The sequence below is a fragment of the Mastomys coucha genome, unplaced genomic scaffold (genome assembly GCF_008632895.1).
Source record: "Mastomys coucha isolate ucsf_1 unplaced genomic scaffold, UCSF_Mcou_1 pScaffold18, whole genome shotgun sequence".
Lineage (NCBI taxonomy): Eukaryota > Metazoa > Chordata > Mammalia > Rodentia > Muridae > Mastomys > Mastomys coucha.
In genome coordinates, this window is record NW_022196900.1 from 6,943,400 (window position 1) to 6,963,942 (window position 20,543).

The 20,543-nt window shown below is 47.9% G+C and overlaps 1 protein-coding gene across 1 annotated transcript in view; it reads left to right on the top strand.

Moving 5' to 3' along the window:
• Positions 1 to 20,543, top strand: part of Ccdc180 (coiled-coil domain containing 180) — a 64,529-nt gene that overhangs the window by 35,166 nt on the left and 8,820 nt on the right. The window contains exons 21-31 of the mRNA XM_031376738.1: positions 487 to 662; positions 2,661 to 2,841; positions 3,194 to 3,340; positions 4,520 to 4,664; positions 4,843 to 4,959; positions 9,403 to 9,501; positions 11,157 to 11,276; positions 12,740 to 12,912; positions 13,176 to 13,228; positions 13,346 to 13,424; positions 14,461 to 14,535. Of these exons, the coding sequence (XP_031232598.1) occupies positions 487 to 662; positions 2,661 to 2,841; positions 3,194 to 3,340; positions 4,520 to 4,664; positions 4,843 to 4,959; positions 9,403 to 9,501; positions 11,157 to 11,276; positions 12,740 to 12,912; positions 13,176 to 13,228; positions 13,346 to 13,424; positions 14,461 to 14,535 (1,365 nt within the window). The remainder of the gene's footprint in view (positions 1 to 486; positions 663 to 2,660; positions 2,842 to 3,193; positions 3,341 to 4,519; positions 4,665 to 4,842; positions 4,960 to 9,402; positions 9,502 to 11,156; positions 11,277 to 12,739; positions 12,913 to 13,175; positions 13,229 to 13,345; positions 13,425 to 14,460; positions 14,536 to 20,543) is intronic.

The window sequence follows — 20,543 nt, forward strand, 5'->3', positions numbered from 1 at the left end:
AAAAAAAAAAAAAAAAAAAAGTCCTATGGCTATAGGCCAAAGGTATGCTACACCTTGTGTGGCATTTTGTACTGACCAAGACAGAAAAGGGAAAAGAAACTATAGATGATGTAGAAATAACCTGTGGTCTTAAAAAGGGAAAGGAGAAAAAAAAAAAGATTATTCAGTCCTTTGTATCCCAGTGTTCTGAGGCACTATTCATGAGATGTGAAAAAAATGTAGAGCCCCATGTTTTTTACCCTTTGAGCTCCTCTGTACATGGCAGAAGCACAGGGTTATTTATAGCAGCTTTCTCTGTGAGAATAAGATTGGAAACTACCGACCCACATTGAGTGGATGGATGGTACTCATCCATCCAGCGAGATGAACTGTACAGTGGGAACAACACAAGGCATGACAGCAGAAAGCACTGGTCTCAGTGTGAAAGATCTCTTACTGGTCTTAATTGCTGGCAGAGATGACTGACCCTTGCTCGTCTCTCCCCAGGCTTCGAGCTGGCTTCTTTGAACACCTTGAGAAATGGTTTGACCAATGTGTCCTCAATGCTCGTATCGTTATGGCTGCCAAGGTTGATGAACTGGATTCAGAACTGGAGCTACGGCTGCACCTGCACAAGCCAAGACTCGAGCAAGTGGAGAAGGATATTCACAATGTCAGAGCAGGTTTGAGCCATCCTGGGAAGGTCCTCCTTGTCCTCTGAGATTCCCCTGCAGGGTCTGCTGGCCAATGGGCTCATCTTTTTTTTTTTTAACTGACCCAGTTTACACCTATGCAGTGCTGAATAGATTATCATCACACTCAGAAGGTGTGTCGGTTATCAGCATATGATATTTTAAAATCTTCCTTCTTTCCTCCCTCCCTTTTTTCCTCCCTCCCTTCTTGAGACAAGATCTCCACTTGGTTGCCTACTTAGCCTGAACTTCATAATGTAGCCCAAGCTAGCTTCAGACTTGTGAGAGTTTCCTTGCCTTACCCTCATAAGTGAGTCTGTGGTATCTGGGTTCATTGTGAGTCCCAAGTTCTGCCTCTCTTGCTGCCAATACCCAGCAGCAGGGCAAAGTCTGGGACTGCAGAGTTTGCAGCCCAAATTTCCCTTCAGGGCATCGGAGTGTGGCTGCTCGACAGACCGGAAGGGGAAAGCGGGGTCTGGGATTTATGTTGTGGTTCCTGGTCTCCTCTCGGGTACTGGACAGGTGCCCCTGCCAGTGTACCACCTGAAGAAGTCAGGAAGGGGGCGGGGGCGTCTCCCTTTGGGGCATGAGAGCCCAACTGGGAGCAAGAACCAGAGCAGTGGGAGGAGAGGAAAGGCCTCCTTCGGGAGTCTTAGTATTACCACTCCTTTAGGCAAAGCTGATCCTTAGTGAAGCAGCCCGCTGAGACAATCTTTGCTTGTTTGTACTTCTTTATAGGGTGTGGATGTGAACTCATATGCTTTATTCGGGGTGAACCAGGGATTATATAATTTCGGGGGAAGAGTGTGAGACTATCCAGGAAAGGAAGATCACTGGTGGAAGGCTAAGGCTATTAAGATACCTCATTAGCATGGAGAGGCATTCTAGGTGCTGCTTTACATCGCTGACCTCTCAGTTGGGGGTTGTGGTTACAGAACAGGCACTAGAGGCAGGAAAGGGGTAGCTCCCCTCCTACTATCTCAGATCCCTGAGATTCCCCACCTCACCTGTTCTTATGTCTGTCTGGTAGCACGGCTCACACACCCCTACATGAGTCTTCTCTTTCATCCTCTCCTCCACTCTCCCTTCATCTGTAGAGTGTCTGGGGCAAAAGGAGGGGTGTCTTCCCATTGTAGCTCTTGGATTTCTAATCTTCTCACACATCTGTCAGATACACACCTGTATGGTGGATGATCTAGCAGCAAGTCTGTAGTTTAGAAACCAGGACTCTCTTCTACAGGAGAAGGTATTGAAGTGGTATGGGGAGGAATCGTGAGCAGGTGGTCTGAGGCACAGTGCCCCAGAGGGGAAGCCATCCTTTTTTCACACTGGTCTTACTTAGAATGGCAAGTGTTCTCTGTTTTAGCTGGGAAGCTCCATTAATAGGGAAGGGCACACAATTTTTGTAAGATTCTTAGGTGGCCCCCACTGATATTCCATAGCCATTTAATGCGCTCATGGAGGAGGCTCCCACACGCGGACAGGGGGTGTGTGGCTCTCTGCCTGCCTCGAAGGTCTATGAGGGGCTCTGGAAACCTGATCCTTTTTCATTCATTTCTCCTCACCTTGGAGCCATTTGGAATTTGGGGTGTTGGACATAGTATTTACTGGTGTAAGGAATCAGATCAAGATGTCCCAACTTTGTGCTTGTTGAGGTGCTCCCACCAACATCACAGTGCTTCCGAAACACCCCCATCCACCCCTTTCCTCCCTGAGATTCCTAGTGTTGTTGCCCTCTTGGCAGCTGGAAGGCTCCACCAAGCAGGAAGTCCAGGCTCTCAGCCTCTCTCCAGTATGGGATCTTGAGGCGGATGTTCATTGGCTTCCCCGAGGTCTCAATGCAATTCAGTCCCACCCTGGAGAGGGCAGTTGGGGAATAGTGAGAGACCTTCATTGACATGAGTGGGGTTTGCCCTGGGCTGGCCTAGAAGAGGCAGTGGGTATATGGGATGGCTGCAGTCGGTAGCAACTCTCCTCACTCTCTTGCAGCTGAGCTCCTGCTTCATCAAGAGAGGCTGGACAGCCACTGCGCCGGAGTTATCGAGACACTGAAGAAGGAGAGGCTCATGTTCTGTCAGTTCCAAGAAGAACAAGCCTTACGGAGCAGGAACTTTCGCCGCAAGATCTATGACATGGAGCACATTTTCTTGAATGCCACCAAAAGCCAAAAGTAAGGGGTTGGAGCATCTTCTTCCCAGTCTTGGTTCTAGATGCCCAGTTCCTCTGGCAAAGAGTCAGAAGGCTCCTTTTTACCAAAGCCAAAGAACCAGAGTCCATAGGCAACATTTGATGTGTGTGATACAGGTTGGCCTCAAACTTGTGATCCTTCTAGCTCGGCCCCATGAGTGCCAGGATTATAGGCTTGTACCACCACACCTGACTTTTAATTTCTCTATCTTTCCTGGCCAGAGGAGTTGGGCAGTGTATCTGGCAGGGCCCCGGATTCCCACCAGGCTCAAGTCACACCCAGCCCCTTCCTACCTTCTCAGGCTGGTCTACATACCTCTCCCCTGTCCCCACAGGCTGGTTAGTCTCACCAATGTACTACACCGGGAGCTGCTCAGCTATGTGGATGTCATCCAGGTGTCCCTTCGAAGCTTCCGGCAATACCTGGAAGAGAGTCTGGGCAAGCTCCGCTATACCAACATTGATTTTGTCAAGCACTGCAGGTGGGAACCAGTGTATGTTTCATGCCTCTGTGAGCCACCACTGCTTACTCTTGGGGGGCAGCCATGTTTCCCTCTTACTTTTTAACGATTTACTGTGATACACTGTGTCATCAGGAACGTGTAATGACTGGTCTCATTGCTCCCCTCACCAGGAAGCAGAGGTCTCTTACTTCTTCAGATGGTTACTCTTACTTCTTACTTCTTCAAAATGGTTATTTTGTAACTTATATCAGATAATTGTGACCCATCCTGCCTTCTGCTTCCTGTGATCCCTTAGTTCTTATTTATGGTGTCTTACTTCCTTGTGATTTTTTTTCACTAGAAGTCATCCCCCCCATCCCCTCCCACCCTGCTCTTGGATTTTATCCGAGGTATCCTCCTTGAGGCCTGAACTCATGTGGCATCCCTTCAAAGAATCCACATTTGTTTTTACTGGAACACTTGGGGCAACACCTACTCAGGACCAATTAAAAGTTTTGTTTTGTTGTGTCATTCCAGAGAACACATATTCAGCTGGTAAAGAAAGCTCTTTCTTTCCTCCTTGCCCTGGGACCTCAGCATCTGGTGGTAGTTCTTATGTCACTCAATCTCACACTGAAAGTGCCACGTTCAGGCTCCAGCTCCATGCTGGCCCTCCCCGATGTGCAGTCATAGAGGCTCCGAGTCAAAGTCTCCAGGTCAAAGTCAGCTTTGGCACCACCCACATCCCAAGGAATCTTCTGGTTTCACTTATCTGGAGAGGGCAGACATCTCATCCTTATGTAGATTTTTCTCTTTCTTTCTTTCTTTCTTTCTTTCTTTCTTTCTTTCTTTCCTTCTTCTTTCTCTTTCTTTCTTTCTTTCTTTCTTCCTTTCATTCATTCATTCTCTTGTTCATTCAGTGGTGTTGGGAATTGAACCCAGAGCCCCATGCATGTTAGACAGGCATGCTACCACTGAGCTGCATACTGAGCCTCCCTATCTGGAGTCTCTGTGCATCATTTCACTTGTTTCAGCTAGTCTGTCAGGGTGCCCAACCTGATACGCGCTAGCAAACCAGCCATCCCACTGCTCCTGCATGTGCATGGTCTGCATTGGTCTTTCCATCACCCACACTGGGATGTAAAGCCACGGACCTTGGGATGTGTGGGGATGTTCAGTTTGACTGGCGGTCTTTGATTCTCCTCAATCTTTCTCCAGATTGTTCTCAGAGGGTGGCAACTTTTCCCCTGAAGAAATTGAGATGCTGTGCCACCGACTGGAGAAGGAGGCTACCCGCATTGAGTTTGTGGAAAGTTTAATTATGATCCACATGGAAAAGATGGAGACAGAGTACTTGGACCAGGTGGGCATTCCCCGTCCTTCTTCCAAACAGCCTCCTGGGTGGCCGGCCAGAAGATGTCACGTCTGAAGAAAGGGCACACCTAGGTTACGGCAATAGTTAAGCTCCCCCATTCTTCCAAGGTCTAACGTTCTAGATCAAGCCCCTCTCCCCCCAGTTTACTCCTTACCTTTCCTTACAGGCCAATGATGTCATCAACAAATTCGAGAGTAAATTCCATAACCTTTCTTCGGACCTTATTTTCGTAGAGAAAATCCAGCGGCTGATGACAAATCTTCAAGTGAATATCAAGTGTCAGGTAGGACAAGTCCATCCTCCATCTAGTGAACATCCAGCACACACATCTGCACACTGACACTGTCCAGCATGGTGGTGTCTGTCCCATGCTACTTACATCTCAGCCAGGAAGGCAGACTGACTCTTAGTAGCCCCACCCATCCACTGAGTTATTACACACTGCAATCACCCACTTATTTAAATCAGCACATTTGTCCACAGAAGATCTGAATGGACAATGTTTAAGCTCCATTTTAAAGATTAAAGAAACCGGGGCAGGGGCTGGGGTGATGGCTCAGCCCTTAAAGCACTTGACCCACAGTAGGACCTGAGAGCAGTCCCTAGAATCCATGCCTAAAAAGCTGGGTTTGCTGTACATGCTAGTGCTGGGGAGGGGAGGCAGAGACAGGCAGATCTCTGGGGCTTGCTGACCCATCAGGCTATCCTACCTGGCAAGTACCAGGTCAGTGAGAGACTCTGTGTAGATAGCACAAATTGAAGCCAATGATTTAATAAATAATAATAATGATAGAGGATATGAAGTTGGGGTTAGTGAGGAGGTGGGGACAATCTGAGAGGAGTTAAAGAGTTGGGGGTGAGTATGGTGAGAATTCATTGTATAAGATTCTCAAGGAGTTAATAAAAATATTTAAAACAAAACAAAAGTACATCCCTCTTGACAATAACATATAATGTTGACCTCTGGCCACTATCTGCACACTCTTGAATACACACACACACACACACACACACATATACACACTCACACACACATGCTCACACATGCACACAGTCACACACACTCACATATACACTCACTCACACACATATACTCACACACACACACACTCATACACACACTCGGAGAGGGAGGAGGGAACTGAGGCAAATAGTAATTCCATGACTTAAGAATGCATAACTCGTAAATGGTAGAGCCAGAATACAAATCCAGGCCTGTGTGGAACAAGAGATGCTGGCCCAAACCATGGCCAGAATGCCTGTGTCCAGAAGGAAGGGTGTGTGGCACTCAAGGACTAGAGGGGAAGAGACACATGAGCTGAAAAAGCAAAAGTGTCCCAAAGCTTGAGATAGAAGTCAGCTGGAGATGAGGGAATAGCATGTCCTAGAGAGGTGGTAGGAAGGATCCAGGTGCTGTGTGACAATGCGTGTGACAAGAGACAGTGAGAAGCTGAGGCTGAATAAGCTGCAGTCAGCCTACAGGGCTTTGGTCAGATGGCGAGGGTCACGGACTGTTCCCACAGGACCAAGCGCTCAGGGATATCTATGTGGCTAGCTGCTGGCTGCACAAAACTGGTAGTGAGTATGAGGTAGGCTAAGGTCAAGGCTGACAGAATGGGCCTTCATGGGGAGTCTTCAGAGACATGTCCTGACTCCAGACCTGAGAAGCCGTGGGATAGGTGGGACTTGGGATACACTAGACATGAAGAGCCTGGTCTGACCACCTAGTGGGCTAGGGATTTAAGTACAAAACTTCATCAGCCCAGTTGTGCACGACTAAAGAGCTTAAGATGCTGGACACTCATAGGCATCGAAGATGGAGCAGCAACAGAGGCTCTGAGTTCATTATCTCACACCAATGATGGCTAACAGCTCAGACACACCCATGGAAGCATGCAATGTGGAAGCACTCCCTGATAATAATTACTACAAGAAAGTAAGACATGGGGAAAAAGTAAGAAATTAAAAAAAAGTAAGAGGAACTCCTGAAAGTGGGAGGAGTTTCTAAGAGATGGAAAGATACTGTGTTTCTGTTGTCAAGGAGGGTTTTGTAGGGCGATATCAGGAACTGGGAAGAGGATGGGAAAATCTATTGGTTAATCACCCGGGCTATCATAAGCCAAGCAAATGGAACCCACGCCCCACTCTCTGTGCACATCTCCTGGGCCCAGCCAGAGTGATAACCACATGCTGTTCGTGGGCTGTTAGGGGTGGTGGGAGCCCTCCTCTGGCCATCTCTGACTGGCCTTGTTCCTTAATGATTTCGTCACCTAGCTGCTAGTCATTCACTGGCATTGCTACTTCAGACCTTGAAGGCGACTTGCTGTCTATCTTACCGAGCTCTCTCTGTTCTCACACTTCCATGACCGGCAGGCACATCATTCTGTCGTGGCAGAGCTAACTCTACCACAGACACCAAGATGCAGCTGCATCTCTTGAGTTCTCTCCCAGGCGCCCCCTGTCTATAGGGTGAGTGAGCAATCTTCCAGTGGAGGGTTCCTGTTAGAAGCCATCCTTACTTATGCTTTAGCCTGTTATAATGAGCTACGTGAAGCAGGGATGATTGAAGGACCGTAGTGACTTCTCTGTTCCCTGACGACATCACAGGGGCCAGGCAGCACTCAGTGGCCCAGAACCTGTTCCTCTTCTTATCTGCCCCCCCCCATGGTTGTCTCACACACAACCATAAGCCTTCTTACACACCTTCCTTTAGCACTACAGATCCAGCCATTTAAACCTTTCATCTTTTAACTCCAGCCTCCCTCTGTTCTCACTGCAACCTTTGTGAGTGACTTGCAGCTTCTATCATGGGTTCCCGTCTCTTCCTGCAGAGAGCGCTAACTCCTACATCTCTAGACTAGCACACAGTCAAGGAGCAGAGTCTAAGGACCTTCTGGGGTGGGGCCAGCCAAGCCGAGGAGGACCTGTCTGTCTCCTGAAATTAGGAGGCATTCCAGCAAAAGAAGTATTCACTAAAGGTCTCAAGCTCACAGCTGTTCCCATCACTCCAGGGACCTGCCATACCCATCCCTGAACTGGGAACCACACAAGCAACTCAGAGGTTGCGGGGCCAGCCATTGGGCTAATCTGTGCTACATTTAACATGGGCCCTGGTGCAGAATGAACGAGGGGAGGTGATTGGGTACTATTAACACCTCCAGTCGAAGCTTCCACTCACCCCACAAGGGTAAGAGAGATACAGTAGTAGGGAGCAGAGCCCAGAGGCCATGACAACCCTGCCCCTGTTTAAGGAACACACTCCTCCAGCCAGCACAAAAGTCTACTTCCCCGAGCTGCTCTCTGCCTGCAGGGCTTGAATCCACACTAGCAAGTGTCTTAAGTAGTATATTTGTACTGGGGACAGTATCGTCAACGACACAAAAAGAGTAAACAGCAGCCTGTGACTCCATGGCACAGTCATACTTCCTAGCAGGTACTTTCTTTACCAGCGGAGCCATCTTGCCACACCTCAGAAGTCACCATGACACCAGGGCCCATGTCAAATGATGCTGGGTTGAGATCGATTCTACAGTGAGAATTTCAAGCTGGCATATTATGATTTGTGTGACTTGATAAATTGCTTGTTTTTTATTTTCGTATGTGGTAGTGTACTTGCAATGCACATATGTGAGTGTGCGCACACACACACACACACACACACTCGCATGCACGCACACACGCGCGAGAGCATGGAAGCCAGAGTGCATTTGGTGTCTTCCTCTGTCACTTCCCAACTTTCAGCCTTGAGATAGGGTCTGTCACTGAGCCTGCTCACTGTTTTAGCTAGGCTTGCTGGCCAGGAAGCTCTCTGGAGACAGCTCCCCAGTCTGAGGTTACAAACACAAGTGACTATGCCCAACTCTCTGTGTGAGTATAGAGGGTTTGAATTCACTTCCTTTAGCCAGCAGGGCAAGCACTCCTCCCACTGAGCCATTTCTCCAGCCCCTGAATCATTCTTAAAGGTTCTTCACAAGTACCCTTTGGGAGGGAAGCCTCCCTGTTGTGGCTAGGCTATAAGTTTTCTTTTGGAAGTCTTCTTTCATCATGTTCCTATCCAAGATTGTGAGAAACATCCCTGTCTGGGATACCACCTATATCCTCGGGTATCTTAAAACCTGGAACTCTATGTTGAAAGTGTAGGTGTTCCAAAGCTCTGTATGCCTTCTGATGGACTTTACAGACTTAACCACACTCTGTGTCTTAGTTAGGGTTTACCGCTGTGAACAGACACCATGACCATGGCAACTCTTATAAGGACAACATTTAACTGGGGCTGGCTTATAGGTTCAGAGGTTCCGTCCATTATCATCAAGGCAGGAGCATGGCAGCATCCAGGCAGGCATAGTACAGGAGCAGCTGAGATCTCGCTCTACATCTTCATCTGAGGACTGCTAGCAGAATACTGACTTCCAGGCAGCTAGAATGAGGGTCTTAAAGCCCATACCCACAGTGACACACTTACTGTAACAGGGCCACATCGTCTAATACTGAGCATATGCAAACCATCGCACTCTGTAACGTCAGTTTCACTTAAACCATACTATTTGATACAGACACTAATCTTTTAAACTTGTGTTGATCTACTTTCTGATAAGGCTGCATACTCCTCTCTCATTGGTTTCTTTTTTTCCCAGCGTTTAATCAATTTCTCATGTACCTGGAAAACATTTCCCCATTTTTAACACATATTCTAAAATAAAAACCTCAAAACCCCCTTGTTTTCTAGGTGGCAAAGTCCAATTCCCAAGCAGAAGGATTAAATTCTTCTCTGGAACAGCTTCAACAGAAGATACAAGTGTGTCAAGGCCACCGGGGAGATAAGGACGTGAGTGGATCACAGATTCTGAATGTGCCCAGTCAAGAGCGGCAGAGGTGGTGTTAAACTTGCATCTGGCTACCAGATGTCCCCAGCACAGAGATGGTGGGATGGCTCTGAGCCTCTCTGGCTAACTTTTGTGCTACTCAATGGAAGGCAGAAATTAAAAACAACAATAACAAAGCAGCTAACTTCCCCTGCCCCATCAGCCTTAGGCAAGCGTGCAGAGGTCAATGAAGATGGGGGCCTGAGCCTGGATTTGGGGACCCTACTGCCCGCTTCAGTGTCATCAGGCCTTCCTCTCTGGGCTAAGAACTCAGCCCCAGGTGAATGAGAAAAGCAGGGGCTCTGGGCTCCTTTTTATCACAGCCCATAAACAGATTGTTCAGGTCTAACCTGTGAAATGTCAGAATTGCTACAGAGTTCCACGGGACCATGTTTCCGTAAGACCCGTTCCGGGTGTCTCTGACGCCCCAGTCAGCAGAAAGAGTCTCTGGATGTGTGCATTCTTGTTTTTCAGCCATGAATGCCTTTCTCTGCCCCAATTCACATATGCCCTAGTCCCTTAGGCAGCTCGCCCAGATGACTCCAGAACTGGTACCCGACCTGCAAGACCGTGAGAAGTGGCTTCCTGCCCCTTTTCTCTGCAGGTCAGCAGCTCAGGGCGCTGTCTCCATTGATGTGAGCACCAAGAGGATGCTTGTCTTTTTTTTTTTTTTTAAATCATCATCTGCAATTTTTTGTACAGTATGACACACAGTTTTTGAAAAAAAGTTTCCACAGAGCATCATGTGCAGAATAAATGTCCCTCTGGAAACAGCAACACTCTGGGTCGAATTGTATGCCTTCACATGGTCTCCTACAGACTTGTTGAGTTATCACTCTGAAGAGCAGATGTGCAGACAAAAGGTTCCTATGTATTATCCATCACTTCCCTGGTCTCCTTTTCCTGGTATCAAGGGGCAAATTAACTGTCCTGCTAGGATCATCAATATGTTTGTTAGGCAAGCTCTAATTGTCTGAATAGCAACATTTTAGACTCATTCCTTGCCCTTCCAAGCTCCACCAGTTCTCTTGTGTGGAGGAGATGTCAGGAGACTCACTCAGAAAGCCTTGTTTCTAGTCTGCCCAGCAATGATTAGGGGACAATGGCAAAAATGTCTTAGATACTCAGTGAAGATAAAGATGGTTGAGGGCGCATGCCTGAACCTGTAGGGTGCTGCTAAGGGGAATGCCTCTGAGATACTGCCATAGAGACACTCAGCCCTCCTGCCCAGCTCTCCACATCCTTACCAACTAGACCAAATACATCCTTCTGAGCATAGAATTTTAAAGCTAGTGGAAATACAAGGGATGTTCCATGTCCCCATCTTATAGGTGAGGAAACAGGGCCAAGCAGGTTTGAATCACTTGCCTCAACCTTACAGCTGAACCTATAAGACCAAGAACAGAACTCCCCATCCATGAAGGATCTGTCATCTCAGGACATCTGCCCCAAAGAGACAGCCAGTGCCAGCCCCCCTCCCCTCCCCTCCTCCAGGACCATTTTCTATAAGAGAAGGAGCTTGGAAGAACCAAGAGTTGTCCTTCCTGGATAAGCCCTTGTCCCTGCACTTGTGATTTTGCCTGGTTCCTGAGGCTTCCTCCCTCTGTGCTCCCTCTAGATGGTGACCACAGATGATCTCCTTGCCTTTGTCCGATCCTGGAAAGAGAAACTGAGCCAGAGGATTAAGTACCTCAACTGCAGCCTGGACATGGTGTCCATTACTCAGGAGGTCTTTACGGTAAGGAACACAGAGGGATGGGGGAAGGGTAGACAAGCTGTATGCAGGCTGGGCTCCCAGGAGATCACACGAGATCTAGTACAGCATAAGGGGAGAGGAGGCTCCCAGGTTCCATCAAACCAGCTGGGGTGATATGGAGGGACAGCATCCTGTAGTCTGAGCTGAGGTCCCTGTGGGCCAGCTGCTTGCACTTGTCTCTTAGGAAATTCCTCACATCCTTGACACTCCTCTACAAAGACTCTTAAGTCAGCCAGTGCATGTGGTCTCAGTCAAGCCTGCCCACCTCAGCCTCTGGCTTCCCATTCACCATGAGCAGTCCCATCTGCCATCGTCACAAGACCCCAGTGTCTTTCCATCCGACTTACTAAGTCTTCTCTCATGCTTGACGTCCATTCCCCAAACTACAGCAATGGCCCAAATAACTTTGTCATTCTCCTGCCTTCAGTGTCAGATCCAAACCCTTCGACCAGTCATATAAGCAGCCTGGGGTCTGTCATCAATATTCCTTCCTTCCTTTCCAGCCCTGGAGTATATCCCACTTTCCCATGAGTCCATAGACCATGAGGTAAGGTCTCTGGTTAACAGGCTCTCTGCCTAGGGCAAAGACTGCATGTCCCGCCCCTTACCCCACACCCACATCAGGCTTTGCTTGGTTCTCAGTCACTCCCAGGGAACTCAAGAGCCGATTGCTTTATGAGTAGGCTGACCTTGGGCTCAGCTCTCACTGCCACATTTTGCCTACTCTTCCTTCCACAGGGTGGCTTTCCCTCCTGTGTAGCTGGGTTAGCTCCCAGCCACTTCCTCCACTGCTTATGGCAATAGAGAGGCCCCAGGGATCCATCCCACGCCCTTTCCAAGCCCATGAGATGAGACTCAGAATAAACGATGGTACAGTCAGATTGTTCACTCTGTGGACAACCATTACTACCCTTTCTCGCAGGGAGTTGACCACTTCTCAGCCTTGTCTTCACTTGTCCTCCTCATCCCATGTGGTCAAGACACCAACCGGTTGGACATCTCTGTGGCTGACTCTTGTTGGTCTCTCTTCATGCTCACAGGAGATGAGAACTTTGCCTTCATAGGACTGGTCCTATTTCTGACCGTGTGTGTGTGTGTGTGTGTGTGTGTGCATTGAATGTCTGTCTTTCTTACCTAGACTGCAAACTTCAAGAGATCAGGGACCCTAGGCAGCCTCTCCACCCATGTCCCCAGGCCTCAGGCAGAGCCTTGTGGAGAGCAGACACTCAGGAAAGCTTTTTCTAAAGGCAAGAGTGCATGACTTGAATGATAGGTCGATTTCCTGAGTGAAGTTGGAGCACAACCACTTTATAGAGAAAATGAGCTCTACCATGAAGTCAGGCAGCTTGCCTCCAGCCATCATCTGGACAAGATGGTAGTAGACAGTACTTGCTGCCTCCCTTGCACGTGGTCCCCTGTACTCAACTTTTCTCTCTGGACTGCAGAACACCATCCTGATTGACACTGAGGTAGAGAGCGACATCCATATGAGTGCAGAGGCCCTCGAGGAGGATATCAAGGTGGACCTTGTCACCCCCGAGTCCTTTGCCCAACCAACCCGCATGGGGAGGCCCATGATTGAAGACCCTGCTGTGGACGTGATCAGAAAGATCCTTCAGTGAGTGCCTACACTGTGGCCTATGGCCCGGAACTGGCAGGGGTTAGCTCTGGGGCTTTATTCACTGAGGTACCAAGGAAGTGTGACCTTAGGCCAGGGGCTTCCCTTCTTAGAACCTCAGTTGCTCACCCAAACTCTTGAGCTCATGGTGAGACTTACACACGTGGTATTGAGAACCAAGTTTGTTACCCCGGGGGGCTTGGCCTGGGCTCTTGCTGGCATGGTCGCCATGGAAAATTTCACATCCTTTCCTCTGGTTTCAGAATTTCTCAGGCAAAATCAACATACCAGTGTGACAAGGATCGCTCCCAAACAGGTAGAAACAGAGGCCCGTGGGTCTCAGGGAAGGTAGTGGCAGGGAAGTTGGTGGCACCTGTAGCCAGCCTATCATCACCTCTTCTCTGTTCTTGACCCGGATACTTGTCACCTAAAGCCTTGAAGAGACATCGGTACCGGGGAGAGAAGGCCTTAAAGAAGGCCTTGGCCAGCTCCAGTGTTACCTCAGCAGGGAGGTAAGGATTCAAGGCCACTCTAGATCTCCCCTTCCTAGACCCACCCTGGCACACTTGTCCCCAGACAGAGGCCAGATGGCCTGTCTTTTGCTCAGACTCCTGACCTCGCACTCATGCTCAGGAACTATGGGATGGAGGTGGGATGGGCACTACTAACAGTGGCTTTATATTCAGGCTTGAGTTCATCCTCGGGAGTGGATCATAGCTCCCACATGTTGGTACCTGGAGAAGTCTCTGGGTGGCTACCACTGGGATGACAGCATTAGAAAGGGAGATGGACTGAGCATAGGGTTTCCTGGAGCAACTTCACAGACACAGGAGGACCAGGAGAGGGTGTCCCTGTCCGTGGTCACCTGCTAAACTCTGGAGAGGTCATCAAACATGAGCGTCTCTGGCCACTACCTCTAACCAGCATATTTTAGGGAAAGCAAACAGCAAATGCCTGAGCCAACTTGGACTCTTCGCTAAGCCCTAGATCACATGGCTGAATTCCTGGCTGGGAGAAATGAAAGGAGACCACATTTTGCTTTACAGGGTCTCTTGAACCCTGAAGAGAAAGGAAGAACAGCCAAATGAAAGGAGCACAGGCCGCTGGCTCACAGCCGTAGACAGCAGCGAGTGCTTTTGGCAGACTCGGGGGGGGGGGGGGGGGGGGGGGGGGGGGGGGTAGGAACTCAGGGAAGACCCTGAATGTTCTCGGTCAGAGCTATGGCACCTCAAGCTGCAAGCTGGCCTGCATCATATGCTTGTCTACTGACCATGATGGCTTTGCTTTAGTCTTCAAACAGGAACGGGAGGCTGCAAACTTCTGGGCCTGACCACCCCTACCTCTTGCTCTCCGCCTACCTTGCCTTTTGCCATGAAACCTAAAGTCACGGTTATTTTCAGAGGAGTTGAGAGTGGGAAAGCCACTCTGAAGGACTCTGGTAGATTCTACAAGACAGGCAGCTCAGCTTCCCAGGAGTCCCAGGCAGGTTCCGATGGGTACAGAACCCCAGCACATTGTACACAGTACTGACCTCCTTCTGTACCACAGCATGACACGGCCCAAGTATGTCAGAGGCGACAAAAAGTACCAGGTGCTCGGGGAAAGGCCTTCTTCTCAGGCTGAGTAAGTAGTGGCGCATTGTTTCCCCCTGTGGAACCCTCTTTCCCTCTGTGGTGTAGTGGTGAGTTTCTTAGCTACACCGCCTTATGCTCCTGGCAGGCCATGCTCCCAGCCTCCCTCCCAGGGAATCTTTGGATCCATAAATGAAACACACACATACATTCGCTTATTTTTAATATGCTGCCTAGGTCAATGTCTGGGCACTTCTAATCTTCTACCTGTTACCCTAGGCCCCATTGAGGAAGTGGCCAGTAGCCACATACCTGAAATCCCTCACATGGCTGGTTGGCTCTATCTCCTGCAGCTCCTATGTCCATCCATATCCCATTGCTCCATAGCAATTTTTCTTTCTCCTCCTCTCTGTGTCCTACACCAAGCAATGGTAGGCATCCTGCCCTGTCTCCCTTTGCCCAGCCATTGGCCACTGGCTTCTTTACTGATCAATCAAAAACCAATTGGGGACAAGGACCTTTAGTGTTTGGACATGCAGATTCCCTATTGAATCAAAGCATTGGAACCAATCCCCAACACTGTGGAACCTTCCCCTCTGCAGAATCCTTTTTTCTACGAGAATCCTTCCCTCTAGGAACCTTCTCTCTGTGAGAAGTCTTTTCTGCTGTGAGGACAGTGAAGAAGTAGGAAAGATAAGCTTACACATCAAGGTCAGTTTGTCCTAGCCTAACCCATGTGCTTGTTGAGAGACATTTTCACCAAAAGCATTCACATTTTCCAAGCTCAGCACGTCATGGTGCCAAGACCCTTTTGAAGTTTGCTTGTTTATCATGTTTCTGTTTTTCTTTTACACCTTTCCACCTCTACTGCCTTCCTCTTTTACTTCATTAGTACTTTAGTGATCAAAGCAAAAGCCATTTTTCTTAGTAGAACTTCTTGTCAAGTAAATCAGCAGAATCTCAAGCTGAGGAAATCAGAAGGCCCCAGAGGGCACCAGGTTCTAGAGTGGAGCCCCATTCTCTCACTGAGGGACCTTTAGAAACAGCTTCCTGTTGACCTTTGACCCCAGGAGAGTCTTACCTTTAGAACTGGGGAACCGTGTGAGGGAGGATGCTTAACCCACCAGGTGACTCAGGAGAGACTTTGGCTTGGCAGCTTGATGTGCCCTCATCCTGAGCATGTGACGTACCATGTCACAGGAATCCTGACTCTGTTCACTCTGGCTCCATGTCATTTTAATCCCATACAGAGATGAACTCCAACCACAGTCAAGATACAGAACCATTCCACCCCCTTCAGTCCTCCTACCCCCTGCTCCCCCACCCCCTATGCAAACATCTCCGTCTTACCATTCCCTTCTTTCAGCACCAACACAGAGCAATCAGGAATTTGCTTGATTTTTTCCCCCCTTATAACTCTGTCATTTGGATAATATCATACAAACAGAATTGCAGCATTTGACTTTCTTGGTGACCACACACTACCTCTGGCCCTGTCTTAATCTTATTTTGCTACATAATGTCATGTCGAAGGCTGCACAATACGAATATCAGAGATTTGTTTCTTACAATTGTGAAGGCTGTGAAGTTCAGGACAGAATTACCATTATCAAGCCAGGAATATAGTGGTTCTTGCCTATGATCCTAGAGCCCAGGAGTTAACACATGAAAATCACAGGTTTAGGCCAGCCTAGGCTACATAGCAAGATTCTGTCTCTTAAAAGGGGAAGGCCACCATTACCCCATTTTGGAATTAGAGGAACAAGAGAGTATAGGAGGGCAGAGAAAGAGGGAGGAGAAGGAAGGAACTGAACATGTCTTTTCACCAGGACCCATACTCCCTGAGGGCAGGGCCTCTGGGACCTCAATGATTCTCAACTGCCTGGCCTTGGGGACTGGGTTTCCAACACATGCACTTCATTTGTTTCTATTTTATGTGTGTGCTTGCCTGGACGTATGCCTCCACTATGTGTTTGCAGGTGCCTGTCCAGACCAGAAGGGAGCGTCAGATCCCTGCCAATAGGTGGTTGTAAGCTACCATTCGGGTGCCGTGAATTAAACCCAGGTCCTCTGCAAGAGCAAGTACTCTTAACCATAACCACTAATGCCCGTCTTGTCACCCACAGCCAGACAGTTCTATGCCTGACTTAATGGAGTCATTTTTTTTTTTTCATCTTTTAGTGGCTGCCAGGATTTTCACCTGTTTTTCTTTTAAATTCTATTAAAATTGTCCTTGACTTAAAAAAAAAATTACACCAAAAAAGAAGGAACAGTGTTAGAAATAAACACACAAGGTAAATGTTCAGCTTTCCTGGGGCACCAAGAAATGGCAGGAGACCAGCTTCACCTGAGACTGACCTACTAAACCAGGACTGTAGGGAAGCAGCCAGCCTAGAGAGGCAAAGGGTGGGGGTCAGCAACCATCATCCTTCCAGAGATTCCCACAAGCCATCAGCAGAAGCTAATGGGAGCCATCAAAGCAAGCCACACTGTGCATCTGCATACTTTTCTCCCAAAGAGCTTGTCCTCCCCCACAAAGGAAAAACTTCCTGAACAGATATTCATTCCATGCAGCAGCTTGCATTGCATAATCAGTTGCTTGGAGCTACTGTTCTGAAGCACGAAGGAGCCCTACAGGAGACAGAAATGCACACTCTAAGCAAGAAAGCACGGTGGATTGACTGTACCTGGGTACTCTGAGGCCCCACTGTCATTCTAAGCAGGAGAGGGCCTGGAAGAGCTACAAGGCCACAAGGACAAATACCTTCAATGCATTGAAGCAAAGAGCCACACCCTCCTTCAGCTGGAGAGATGTTTTCACAGACTCAGGCCAGACTCAGTCACTGTGGTGGGACCGCTCAAGGTAAAGCAGCAATGGATGCACATGATCTAGAAAGTGGGGAACTCAGACACAAACTATCAGGTCCAAGGCCACGTGATGCCACAAGGGATCCAGCAGCTCCTGACAGAGTGTGACCTTGATGCCACCCTTTTTAGAGTTCATCCACAAACCTCGGACCAGGATGAGTGGAATCATCTCTCTGAATGTCACTCGAGGTCATCCTTGCCAGTTGTTTGGTTGCTTGGGGTTCTGTTGGAGTTCTCTCTACCCATCTCTGACAGACTTCCCTTGGGAGCTCCCCTGGGAAACTAGAATGTTGGGAGGACTTCATCAGCCTTTGAGAAATATGTGAAAGTTACTGAAGGCAGTTGATTGGTGGATCATCCTGTCACTCTCAAGCAAAATGAGTTGTCTAATGTGCAAAAAGTGGGGGGGGGGGGAGACAACCAAGCAAACAAACAAAAAAATAAAAATAAAAAAAATCCAAAACAACAACAAGCAATATATAATCGATTTTGTAGAAATTTGATGACCCTCAGGCCTCAGACACACTAAGCAAGCTCTCTACAACTCCATTATGTCCCTGCTCAGCTATCTAATGCTTTTTTGTGCCCGTTAAAAGCAGAAATAGAAACCTCTGAAATTCCAAAAACCAAAGGATTGTAAACTATGAAGCATCTGTATTCAATGATGTTCCACAACCATTTAAGTCCGTAGCCCAGTTCAGGGGCAGTAAGAGTTTGATAAGCAAACAGACTATGTGAAGTGAAATCCATGTGGAGCTAATTGTATCTGATTTTCCCTTCGTTTCAATATAGTTGGGTCATTTAAAAGTATAATGACTAACTTTTGGAGTGAAAGCCTACTGACCCAGGTACATGGATGCTCGAATCTGGCGATCAGTACTGCATATGTATGGGTAGCGGTCTCTGAGGCTTGTCAGAGTCAGCGTGAATTGTTAAGTGTTCCGAGACCCCATGCAACCCAGAAGCATTTTGTTTCCTCATCTCACCTTTGAGCTGAGCTCATGGAGTGGGAGTCTCCACAGTCAGTAGAATTTTGCTCTTAAGTCCCTGGTATGTGAGCCATGGGCCTGGTGGCCACTTAAGAGTGATCAGGGGAGGTGCCTGTCTTGGTTTTACTATTGCTGTGATAAAACACCATGACTAAAATCAGCTTGGGGAGGAAAGGGTTTACTCACTCGCAGTTTCAAATAAGAGTTCATCATCAAAAGCCATGAGGGCAGGAACCTGGAGGCAGGAGCTGATGCAGAGACCATGGAGGGGTGCTGTTTACTGGCTTGTTCCCCATGGCTTGTTCAGCCTTCTTTCTTATGGTACCCAAGACCACCAGCTCAGGGATGGCATCATCCACAATGGGCTGGGCCCTCCCCCACCAATCACTAATTAAGAAAATTCCCCACCCACTCAAAACTGCCTGAAATGCCAGCCTCGGGCGATCTCACACCCTCTTCTGGACTCCGAAGGCACTGTACGAATTACACAAATCCATCCACAGATCTATATATAAACATGTAAAATGTAAATACTAGAAATAAAAACAAGTCTTAAAAAATCTAATTAAATGTGGTAGGGAAAAAATGCTTTCCAAACATCATCTCTGGAAACTTGCAGTTCTATTGTCTTTCTGCCCATTCTTAACTGTCAGAGGAGAGCGTTAAATCACAAGGCCTAGCACACCAAATGGGTGAAAGCTAAGAGAAATAAAGTATCTGAGGGGCTGGGGGAGACAGCACTGGCATGCCCGTCTCATCACATGGAGGCGTTTTCTTCGTTGAGGTTCCTCCCCTCAGATGACTTTAGCTTGAGTCAAATTAAAACAAAGCTATCCAATACGGTTCCCCCACAGGATGTCTTGCTCATTGGATTCCTATTTGTAAACTTTTAATTTACTTTTATTATTAGTACGAGAGAGTGAATGTGAATGCAGTCCTGTGTGTGCCACTGTGTGTGTGTGTGTAAGTCAGAGAACAACTTTCAAGAGTCAGTTCTTTCCTGCTGAAGTGCCAGGCTATAATCTGAGCATTCCAATGACGAGGGGGGAGGCAGAGGCTGGAGAATCGTCCTAAAGTTAACATGAGACACTGCAATAACAAGAAGAGAGACCTTGGCACTTCATCTGTTTTGTTTGTTTGTTTGTTTGTTTTTGTTTTTTCCTTTTTCTTTTTTTTTACATGGGATCATGGGATCAAACTAAGTCAGGTTAGCTTGGCTTGCTTGGCAATCACGTTTACCCCGGAGCCATCTCTCTGGCTTTGGCTTACTGTTCACAACTACTCTTTCTCTTTCTCTCTCTCTTTTTAAAATTGTTTTTAGACAAGATTTCAGTAGTTCATCCTGGCCTGAAACCCAAAGGTAGCCCTGGCTGACCTTGAACTCATTTTAGTCTCATATTCCTGTCCTTACCTCTTGCTGGAATTATAGGTGTGGTCTATCACAATCAGCTCCTCCTTTTCTCAAAGAGTGCAGAGGACCAACCAGTGCAGGGACCACCATGGCCTCTGATGAATATCACTCCTGTCTTAGTTAGGGTTTTACTGCTGTGAACAGATACCATGACCAAGGCAACTCTTACAAGGACAACATTTGATTGGGGCTGGCTTACAGGTTCAGAGGTTCAGTCCATTATCATCAAGGTGGGGGCATGTCGGTGCCCAGGCTTGTATGGTACAGGAGTAGCTGAGAGTTCTACATCTTCATTTGAAGGCAAACAGGAGAAGACTAGCTCCAAGACAGCTAGGAGGAAGGTCTCTCAAAGCCTACCCCCACAGTGACACACTTCTTCCAACAAGGCCACACCTCCTAATAGTGCCGCTCCCTGGGCCAAACACATTCAAACCACCACAATGCCACAGTCTCTATCCAGGGTTAGAACTCAGGCATACTAAAGTGCTACCACTAAGTTGATTTATGCAGATAGGCACTTACAAGTGGGGACTGTGGACTGTGTGTGGTTGAGATCTCCATGGAGTAGGCACCAAGGGGAAATGTGTTCATCTTCACAGAAGCAAGAAGAAAATGTTTGATTAGCTACTGTGCAAAGTCCCTGGTAAGAGGTCCATTAGCTACTTCTGATTAGTTCAGGTTAAGTTTCACTTTTGTGGCCATTCATTCATTCTGAGCTCACGTAGGAAACTCAGGTACCAGACGTATGTCTGTCTTATACTCTCCCAATGTGTTTTAAGTATTTGGTAGATT